This window comes from Meleagris gallopavo, chromosome 17, assembly GCF_000146605.3.
Source record: "Meleagris gallopavo isolate NT-WF06-2002-E0010 breed Aviagen turkey brand Nicholas breeding stock chromosome 17, Turkey_5.1, whole genome shotgun sequence".
Taxonomy (NCBI): domain Eukaryota; kingdom Metazoa; phylum Chordata; class Aves; order Galliformes; family Phasianidae; genus Meleagris; species Meleagris gallopavo.
The window spans coordinates 10,367,517-10,378,538 of NC_015027.2; the positions used below are offsets into that span (position 1 = coordinate 10,367,517).

The following is an 11,022-nucleotide window of genomic DNA, read 5'->3' on the forward strand; positions in this document are numbered from 1 at the left end:
GCCGCTGCAGAAGGGATTTCGCGCGCTGCTCCCAGGTCCCGCCAGCTCCGGGCTCCGCCCCTCGGCTAGAGAACCAATCAGAGACCTCCGCAGCCTCATCATCCACACCTCCCGCCAATCCCGGGCGCACGGACCGGAACGCCCCGCCCCACGCATGACGCGCATATCCTGGTCTCCAGGCCACGCCCCCGAGTGGACGATAATTGAGGCGCCTGCGCACAGATGGCTGTGCCCCGGAACTGACAACTGCTAATCACGGAAGTGGATGAGGAAGTTCCCGGAAGTTGTAGGGGCGGCTCCCGGAAGTGACAGTCCCGGCGGGGTCGGGGGGCATGGGTGTCCTCGGATCGGTGACTCCGCTCCTCCCGGACTGTGCGTGCGGCTTTAGGTTTCCCTTTCCGGGGCCTGATGTGCAGCGGAGCGTTAGGGCAGCGCAGTGCCTCCGGCCCAGCAGCTGCTCCGCTGCTGTGTTTGCAGTACAGCCCCCCTTCGCACCCGGTTTGCGGAGATGCACGCCCTCGGCTGCCCAGCTGCCTGCCCTCTCTATGCTGCTCCTCAGCTCCCTGCACACCATCTGGAGAGGCGATCTGAGCAATGCTTATCAGTATCTAAAGGGCGAGGGTCAGTTGGATGGGGCCAGGCTATTTTTGCAGGTGCCTACTGACAGGACAAGGGGCAGCGGGCACAAATTGGAAGACATGAAGTTCCATAAATTCAATCTCACTGAGGGTACTGAAGGTGGCCCTCTGTAAGTGCAGAATTCTTCTGAGTGTGTACACTGAGAAATGTTGAAGGAAGAGACATAGACATGCTAAAATGAATGTTGTGTAATAAAAAAAAATTAGTTACAAGCACTGGTCAGGTTGATGGTTGGACTTCACAGAATCATAGAATTGCTCACTGAGGGTGACAGAGCAGTGGAACAAGCTGCCTGCGGAGCCTGTAAAGTCTCCTTCTCAGGAGATACTCATACCCTGCCTGAACACTTCCCTGTCTAACATACTGTAGGGAAGCTGCTCTAAGCAGTGTTGGACTGGGGGATTTCCAGAGGTTCCTTCCAACCCCTACCGATCTGTGACTCTGTGAGGTTGCTGTTCTGATGAGAGCTCCTTGACCAGCAGCTGCCTGGAGCAACTGGAGACCCTGCGGAGGCCCCGTGTTCTCAGATGGCAGATGGCTCCACAACATGGGCACTGGATTAGGAACCAAGATTTCTTGTTCCAGCAGCTCCTCCATGGTGACTGGCTGTCCGCTTCTAGTGAGCACATCAGGTAAGGGAAACAGACCTGGTAGTTGGTGGCTCAGAAGGCATTGGCATTGATTGTATCATGGATTTTGCATGGAAAGGTCAGGATTCAGACACTGACAAATCCCTCCTTTTGCCTGACTCTCCTGGCACTCCCTTAATCTGTCAATGGGAGCAAAAGCCGTCTGCTTTCCCAGTCTTAGTTGTTCTCCAGGTGTTCAACAAGGAATGGGTCTTTTGTCCGGAGGACCTGAAAGAGCTTTTGTTGGGCATTGGGCCCTTTTCTCTCAACTAGGTCCAGCAGAAATTGATTCTTCTTTTGTTTAGTATTTTGAGCTTGCACCTCCTCTTCTTCTTCACTGTTGATTACATCTCCAACCCTTAAATTTAGTAGAATGGAGGAGAGCTGCCCCATCCTGGAACAAAGCTCTGTCTTGTGCTTCTTCAGGAAGGCTGCACCTAGCAGAAACCAAAGCCCATGTTACTGTGCTGCACGTGACAAGGCAGGTTGGTTCCTGCTGTGGTACTCTGCATCCTAGCCAACACACCCGAGGGCTGTTTGCTCTGTCCCACAGCCACGTGCTCCCATTCCCTCCACTGCACCAGCAGTGCTGCTTTCTGGTCAGGAAGCTGAGCCATCAGAAGAAAGCTCCCTCATCAGCGGTGGAAGCATTGGAGCCAAGGCAAGGACAGGGCCAGAACTGAGGTAGATCAGGTTGGTAACAGCCCAGGGACCATCCCGTCCAGTGATCCTACAGTATTTGAAGCAAGTGGGAAGCACTGGCTCTGTGATAAGGTATGAGATGCTCCAACTCCACCAGATATTGAAAGTCCCATGAAATATTTCTGTGCTGTGAACTGTATCAGCTGTAGCTCATTCTCTATAGAAAGAGTATGTCTGATCACAAAGAAAGCAAACCAGTTTGGAGGGTCCCCAGTGACATGCCAATTTACAGAGCGGGCTGCCAGCAGTGAGGAAATAAAAGTTTTAAAGTTTTTTTTGTCCAGAAAGAGTCACAAGTATGGGAAAAAGGTGGTTGGTTATCTGCTTTAAGCCAGAATACTGAAAACCCCAAATATATATTTCAACTCAATAAAAGTAGTTATGAAAAAACGTACTGACCTGAAGGGGTCTTGGAGTCATTTCTAGAATGACTAAAATCACCTGAAAGAGAAAGGAGGGAGCTTATGAAATACACCATCACAGAAATGGAGACTCTTTCTAGAAGCCTTACTGAGATGCCTGATGTTCCATGGAACCATTAGCCATTTTTTTCCTGCTTACAGTATTTCTTGTCCATCTGTTGAAAACTCTGCTAAGTGGGGTTCAGGGCCGTGTACATTTGTAGGTGTTACTTTAGGGGTGCAGAATTAGCCTAACAGAGAGGGAATCCCAAGGCACAGTTCCATACCCTGCACTCAGAGTATCTGAGCTTCTCTTTTCGCTGTCACGAGACGTGCAGCTCACTGTGCCATCATCATCTCAATTCCCCTTACAGATGGACCTGATCCTACCTGATCTCAGTGATGCCCTCCAGACCTCGGTGTCATTCTGTCCGTCTGTAATAAAGAATTCAATTTCCTCTGCCATATTCCTGATGTAGATCTCAACAAAGAGCTGTTGGTCCTTTGGACTCTTGTAGCAGAATGGCAAGTGTGTCTGTAGAGATAAGAAGGAAGTTGGGTCTTACCCTGTGGAACTGTGAATTTACACACATCGTCTCATGTTTCCTGGCCACACAGAAAAGAAGAAAAAAGTGCCAGAGGAATGGAACTCTGGAGTGTCTCATCTGTTGTCCTTCACAAAGAAGGAGTATGCTGTCAACTCTCGATGGGCTCTGCCTTGGTCTGCCAGAATAACAAAAGCCTTAAAGAGCAGAGATTTTACCACCATTCTAATGTTCTCTGAGTGTTGCACCACCACTGCAATTTGGAAAAAATGACATGCAAGCAGAGGCAGAGGACTTGGTTTGTTTGTCTTGGAGAAGAAAAGGCAAAGGAAAGAACTAATCACCATTTTCAAAAGTATAAAGGGGGATTAAAGAAAAGACAGAGCCTCTTGGAAGTGTATAGAGATGAGATGAGGCAACGTGCAGGGGCTGAGACAGAGGCTTAGCTAATAGGGAAAAGATCACAGTGCTGAATTGGAGATCCAGAGAAGCTGTGGTACTTTCTGTTTCACTCAAAAATGTAATAATAAAAAAGGGAACTGTCCCACTTACTCCAGGTGTAATCTTCACTTGAGCGTTACTGGACACCTGATATCTGTTGCCAAAGAACAGAGGGCTGAATGGAGGAGGCTTGGGAATAAGCTTTGAGTTCCAGCTCATCTCTTGTCTTTCAATGGCCTGTAAACATCAAGGATCACTTGTGAGAGTTGAAAAAAAGAGCTGTGAGCTGGAGATAGCTCTCACTGCCTTGGAAAGTCAAGAAGAGAAGAGACCAACCTGGTCAGAACAGAGCCCTGAACATGCATTGCAGGCAGTGCTGTCAGAGGGTAAGGGCTGCACACAACAGGAGAGCATCTGCTATGCAGCCACCTATTACTGTGCATGGCAGCAGCCAGCATATCTGACATGTGCTCTGCTCCACGTGGCAGAGCATCCTGTGCCATGTCTTTGCTCATGCTGGGATATGCTGTCCCAGCCAAAAATCACGGAGAGATTCCTGGAGACAGGAAACATCAGAGCAAAACTGAGAGGGCTCTCTGCTTAACAAATCCATTTTCTGCAACTGCAGCCACCCCAGACGTCATCCTCTGAACTGGTCAAGCTCCCTCCACCTTACCTTCTTCACCGAGATGTCATCTGGGATCAGGTAGAGATGCAGGGTTGTATTTGCAGCGGAGAGCTGATGGAAGATCAGCACTAAGGAGTGCATAGGGAGAGAAATGGCTGAACGTAACTTTCTCCAAACCACCCCAACAAGAGAGAAGCTGGGATTCTCCAGGACAGCGGAGAAGGCCATCACTTCTGTTGGTTGCTGTATGGTCATCTTCTGGAATTCAAAATGGGCAATAGAGCATCCACTGATGTCTGCATCTGAAAGAGACAGCAAAGGCACCAAGGTTCTGCTTTGTCTTCCTTGCACCCTACCACATTACATCCTTCTCTTTGAGGGTTTGTTAGAAGAAAGGAGACAGACACCAACACAAAATGACATGCTCTGTTTTATGGGTGATGTATACCCTGGGATTTACAGGGTTCCTGTGCCCAGCTTGGTATTACAGTTCTTTAGTAGTCTTCCTTTGGGCTCAGAAAACTGCAAAGTTGAGGTAGCAGCTTGGGACTGCTGCAGATCTGGGGCAGAACCTTGTGGGTCACCACAGCCACTGCGAGGGGATGGGAGGAGAATGCAGTGTTGTGTGTGCAGAGCAGGTGGTGGGGAAGGGAGCACTGTGAAGGTTTAATAAAACATGAGAAAAGGATGGAGGATGGCAAAGCAAGGTGGAAGAATACTAGAAAGCACAGGCTACCTCTGGAGAGAGGAAAAATTGACCCCATCTGGAGAGAGGTCCCCTGGAGTTGTTTTGGTAATTCGCTGTTCTTTGCCCTCCTGTGTGAGCAGGTCCTGGAATCATCCCTGGGGGACAGGGACTAGAAGCTGAGAGAAAGCAGCCTAGGAGAACCCAGGTGCCTGAGGAGGGGGGGGCTGTGCCAGCAAGCACATGTCCCATGGCTGCCATACCTGACAGACAAATGAAGTGGGGGAGATGCACAGCTCGCACGGTTCCAGGCAGCGCCCAGATGTTGAAAAGAGGCCCAGCAGGTACCCACACATTCTGGTCAGCCTCTTTCAGATGCGTGCTCCAGGAGGCATATCTGTACACAATGCTGGCTGCTGACTGCACCTCAAAGGCAAGGCCTGTCTCAGAGCACTGGAAGATGCCTGGTCCAGGGAGACAAGCTCTGCAAGTAGGAGAGAGGGCAGGCTCACGCCATGTGTGACGAGGGCTTTTGGAAAGCATTTCTACTTCTCATAGGAGCTCTTACTTGTATATGTTTTCTTCCTTCAAAACGTATGAATCTATCTCCGGCTTCACTTCTTGAAGTTCCTGCAACACAAGAGCGACCGGTTTGGAGTTGAATGGGGTGTTGTGCAGTGGATGCTGCTTGCAGGAGGCGTGCTGAGTGCTGCAGTGAAGCACAGTGCAAGATGGCACAGGAAGGTGGTCTGAACAGTTATGCACACTGGAATGGGGAAGGCACCACTTAGTACGTGTGTCCCTGATACATCAATGAAAGATAATGGTTAAACATGCAGAGCAATACCTGGAGCCCCAGACTATAAGTTTCACACACTGATTTTGGGTATGTATTTTGAACATGGAAATTCTAGATAATGAAGTTTCTGTTTCCTGGGAGAGAAAATGTTGGCTGCCAACTAGCTTCAGCAGAGAGAAAATAGCGGACACAGACAGATGAAAGGTTTAGGGGTAATGTTTAGATGAAATTTGGCATGCAAGTGTGTGGAAAAGAGCCTCTCCACTAATGTAAATCAGATCAATGCATGCTGAGTTAGTGCAGCAAGGAGACTGGACTCTTCTGGAGTCCAAATAATTGCTGTGAACAACAGGTCCTGAAGGTACAGGTGGGAGCTGAGATCTGCCTGCTGTGCCCTGTGAGGACCAGTAAGGCCGGTGCAGAGCAGAGCTGTAGGCAAGGACCCTTACCTGCCTCACACAGTGACAGCTTCTCTCCTCTGCTGGAACATCTGACTGTGGCCATTTCTGGATTTCCTAGAGAAGGGGAACACAGACTGAACAGCCCCATTTCTTTCAGTCTGTCCTTGTAGGACATACTCTCCAAGCCCTTCACAAGCCTTACTGCCCTTCTTTGGACATGCTCAATGTCCTTTTTGTATTGAGGTGCCCAAAACTGAACACAGTACTAGAAGTGAGGCCTCACCAATGCCGAGTACAGGGGCAGGATGACTTCCCTAGTCCTGCTCACCACATCATTCTTGATGCAAGCCAGGCTGCCATTGGCCTTCTTGGCCACCTGAGCACATTGCTAGCTCATATTCAGCCAAGAATCCATCAGTACACCGAGGTCCCTTTTTGTCAGGCAGCTTTTCAGCCACTCCTCCCCAAGCCTGTAGGGTTGCCTGGGGTTATTGTGACCAAAATGCAGGACCCAACACTTGGCCCTATTGAAACTCATACAGTTTACCTTGGCCCGTCAATTGAGTCTATTCAGATCCCTCTGTAGTGCCTTTCTCCCCTCTGGCACATTAGCACACCCTCCCCACTTACTTAGGGTGTACTCAATCCCCTCGTCAAGATCGTTAATAAAGAAGTTAAATAGAAGCAGCCCCAGTAGCAAGCACTGGGGGATACTGCTTGTGACTGGCCACCAACTGGATTTAAGTCCATTGACCACAACGCTTTGGGTCCAGCCATCCAGCCAGAGTGTACACCCATCCAAACTGTGGGCAGCCAGCTTCTCCATGAGAATGCTGCAGGGGACAGTGTCAAAGGCTTTACTGAAGTCCAGGTAGACCACATCTACAGCCTTACATTCATCCACTAAGCGGGTCACCTTGTCATAGAATGAAATCAGGTTTGTCAAACTGGATCTACCATTTGTAAACCTATGCTGACTGGACCTGATCCCCTGGTTGATCTTTAACTGGTCCATCATGGCTCCCGAAACCATCCGTTCCATAACCTTCCCCAGCACCGAGATGAGACTGATAGGTCTGCAGCTGCCAGGATCATCTTTCTGGCCCTTTTTGAAAATGGGTGTCACATTTGCCAGTCTCCAGTCCACCAGGACATTTCCAGTTAGCCAGGGCTACCAAAGGATGGAGAGTGGCTTGGCAACTACATCCACCAGCTCCCTCAGCACTGCAGGGTGCAATCCACCTAGCCACATGGACTTGTAAGCATCCAGCTTTTGGAGCAGGTCCAAACCCATCTCATTGTGAATTATGCAGGGCCTATTCTGTTCCCCATCTCTATCTACCAGTGCAAGGAGCTGTGTGCCCGGGGCGTAACAAGTCATACTAGTAAAGACTGAGGCAAAGAAGGCATGAGGAGAGGCCTCCTGGATGTGCCACAGGCTAGCCCAGCTGCAGGAAAGATCCCTGCGGAGATGGCTGTGGGTTTAAGGCGCCCAGCCCTACCTGGAGGCCAGTCCTGTCGCACTCCTCCCTCTGTCCCAGGCCTTGGGCATCCCACCAGACCTTACCTCTGCACCTGTGGAGGTGATGCCTGCCAGATAGCTCTTCATTTCTATAATCGAAGTGACACCTGCTGAACCGCTTGGTATTTTTATCCTTGAGGCAATTCCTGGTAAACCACCCTGTTGTTGCACCACTGGTAGTTGACCGCCTGTGGCTGGAACAAGAAGATGGTCTTTGTCTCTACAACTCACTGCAATCACCTGAATGGAGGAAGCACTGAGGACAGTGTTGGTCTCTTTGCTTGGGTGACAAGTGATAGGATGTGAGGTGGTACTGGGGAAGTTCAGGCTGGATGTCAGGAAGAATTTGTTTCCAGAACGGGTGGCCAGGCATTGGGACAGGCTGCCCAGGGAGGTGGTGGAGTCCCAGTCCCTGGAGGTATTTAAGGGATGTGTGGCTGTGGCACTGAGGGTCAAGGTTTAAAGATGGATTTGTAGTGTTAGGTGGATGGTTGGACTTGATCAAATAGGTCTTTTCCAACCAAACTGCAGCCATCCTACCTTCACCCAGTCTTCCCCATCCCATTAGCTGCACAGTCCCCTGGTGCACCACCAGATACTCCCAGATTTACCACAGCTTCCACGTATGAAGTGGACACACACACCACCCATGCAGATCCCCTTCCTCCACGAGAGTGCCAGTGAGGACTGTGATCTTACCTGAGACATCTTCCTTGCCCTTTAAGGGAGCTGAACCACCACCTCGCACTGCAACAGCAACACAGAGCAGAGGAGAGCTCAGGAGCCCATTCACATCAGGGGAAGCATTGCCCCACATCCATTTCCCTTTCTGCCCTCCCCTCCCAGTTCTTCCCTCCCAAGGCACAAAGCTCCCTGGCTGACAATCCTCTTGCCCCTTCCCCTTGGCAGCCTGCTCCCATGGCCACTCCCCACCTCTGGCCTGGTACTTACACCTAAGAATGTGGTGTACAATGCTGTTGGAGGTAATGTTGTAATGTCTGAGAGTTAGTTCGTCCACCAACTGCCAGCCATCATGAATCAGTCGTGCCTGAGAAGGGTAGAAATCACTCTCCAGTGCAAATAACTTCATCTTTAGGTCCAGCACTGTGTCATCCAAAGACACCGGCACAGAAATAATTTTTCCTAACAAAGACTTCACAAGGATGGAGAATGTGGAGCTGACTGTGGTCTCAGCCATCTTTGCTTTGCCTCTTTCGGCCACCTGAAACACGGCGATGTCTGTTTGTGAGGGAGCACAAGAGTCTCGGGGCCACAGACGGCCATCCAGGAACAGGCAGCTGCCCACAGTTCTTCCGCCTTTCTCACTTCCCTAGAAAGTGAAAGTACGGAGAGATTTCGGGGAAAAAATGCGTGTCATCGCTCCCTCCTCTGGCCTCTGAGTGTCAGGGCAAGGAGATGGGGAGGCAGGGGAGGCAGAGGGACGGGGAGGCGGGGAGGCAGCACTTCTTCCTGTGGGCATGGTTTGCATTAGGACTGGGGGCTGCAGGCACAGCAGTGCCACAGGGTTTGTCCCCTCCTGCTGAGCAGAGAGCATCTCACCTTCAAAAAGGGCTCAGTCGCATCAACGAGAGCTGTCCCATTCCCGGCAGCCAGTCGGGAGCTGGGCCTCCCCTCCTTGAGCTGGGGGATGGAAATTCAGCCGAGGACCACGAGACGTGCAAGTAATGCCCCATGAGAGGGCAGTCGACATCCTACATAATATCAAGGTTGTGTAATCAGTGTGAAAAGCAGTGGTAACCCAACACAATCTGCATCGAGGGGAGAAAAAGCTTTTTTATGCACTCAAAGTGGTCTCAAAAATCATAGAGTGAAAACAGCGTCTTTGTGGGGCATGTGCTAAGAAAAGGCACATAGAGATGCTGACACCTCCAAACAAGGTATGATGGATAAGGAAAGCAGTCTAGTGCAGAAAATAGAAAGCATGCCAGGCAGGCAGCAGGGGGAACAGATCCCTGTCTTCAAAGCAAGGAAAAAACTGTGAATGCAGCAGGATGATGTAAAATAAGTGATATGGGAATGAATGGGATTGGCTATTTCCAAGGAGGAGGAACAGTTCTGCCCAGGTAGCAGATGGTGATCCCCCCACCTTGTGTTACAGCAGTGGACCAAAAATCGAGCGCCAAGGAGTGCTGGACATTTGCCCCGACTTCACCCATAAGGCAGCACGTGGCTGTGCTGCCTGCACTGCAACCTCAGGCTGCTGAGCCCTGAGGAGCTCCTAAGAGCTGGATGAAAAAGCAGAGATCTTGTTGGTGACAGCGGCCTCCTGATTGTGGAACCATAGAAGCATGGAAGCATGGAACCACAGAACCATGGAATTACAGAACTGTGGAACCACGGAACCATGGAACTACAGAACCGTGGAACCACAGAACCACAGAACCATGGAATTACAGAATGTGGAACCACGGAACCATGGAACTACAGAACCGTGGAACCACAGAACCACAAAACAATGGAACCATGGAACTACAGAACTGTGGAGCTACAGAACTGTGGAGCCACAGAACCACGGAATTACAGAACCATGGAACCATGGAACTACAGAACCACGTAACTACAGAACCATGGTGCCATGAAACCATGGAACTACAGAACCACGTAACTACAGAACCATGGAACCATGGAACCACGGAACTACAGAACCACGTAACTACAGAACCATGGTGCCATGGAACCATGGAGCTACAGAACCATGGAACCAGAGAATCCAAGCTGGAAGAGACCCACAGGGAGCATAGAATGGTTTGACTTGGTAGGGACCTTTAAAGACCATCTGACCCAACTCCCCTGTGGTGAACAGGGACATCCACAGCTCCTCAGAGCCCTGTCCAGCCTATCTTCGAATGTCTCCAGGGATGGGGCAACCGCCACATCTCTGGGCAATCTGTGCCAGTATCTCACTACCCTTATTGACCTTCCAGTACCCAAAAGGGGCCTACAGGAAAGCTGAGGAGGGACTTTTTTTAAAGTGACAGGACAAAGAGAGATGGTTTTAAAGTGATTTGGACTAGACATTAGGAAGAAATTCTTCACTGTGAGGGTGGTGAGACATTGGAATAGGTTGCTCAGAGAAGCTGTGGATGCCCCCTCCTTGGAAGCACTCAAGGCTGGAAGGGGCTGTGAGCAACCTGGTCAGTGGGAGGTGTCCCTACCTACAGCACGGGGCTGGAACTGGATGATCTTAAAGGTCCCTTCCAACCCAAACCATTCTACGATTCTCTGATTGTAAAAAAACCCTTTTTTCTTTATATCCAGTCTTCTTCGATTGAAACCATTTCCCCTTATCCTATCACAACAGACCCTGCTAAAGAGTCCGTCAGAGTCCAACTCCCGGCTCCACATTAGGACCTCCCAAACCCGATATCCGCGAGCGGTGCCCAAACGCTCCCTGCGCCTGCAAGCCCATGGGCGCAATTCCATGCCCACCGCCCTTTGGGGCAGAGCCTTTCCCTACTCCCCGATCGACCCTCCCCTGACGCAGCTCCGCGCCGTTCCCCATCGCCGTCACCCGTTCCTGGGGACGGACGGACACCCGCACCCTCCCGCAGCTCCGCCGCCGGTGCATGCGCACTGCCCGCTCCGTGCCATGGTGCCCGGCCGAGCCGC

The 11,022-nt window shown here is 50.8% G+C and overlaps 1 protein-coding gene across 1 annotated transcript; it reads right to left on the bottom strand.

The window, feature by feature from the left end:
- Nucleotides 1–1,317: 1,317 nt before the first annotated feature.
- On the bottom strand, nucleotides 1,318–8,718 carry LOC100546974 (caspase recruitment domain-containing protein 8-like). Its single transcript, XM_031556015.1, has 11 exons — nucleotides 8,344–8,718; nucleotides 8,092–8,139; nucleotides 7,438–7,586; nucleotides 5,919–5,984; nucleotides 5,239–5,300; nucleotides 4,934–5,154; nucleotides 4,034–4,287; nucleotides 3,469–3,594; nucleotides 2,762–2,906; nucleotides 2,370–2,411; nucleotides 1,318–1,705 (listed from the first exon to the last, which is right to left on the bottom strand). The coding sequence occupies exons 1-11, from the start codon at nucleotides 8,588–8,590 to the stop codon at nucleotides 1,446–1,448; spliced, it is 1,620 nt and encodes a 539-aa protein (XP_031411875.1). The 5' UTR covers nucleotides 8,591–8,718; the 3' UTR covers nucleotides 1,318–1,445.
- Between the last annotated feature and the right edge of the window lie 2,304 nt (nucleotides 8,719–11,022).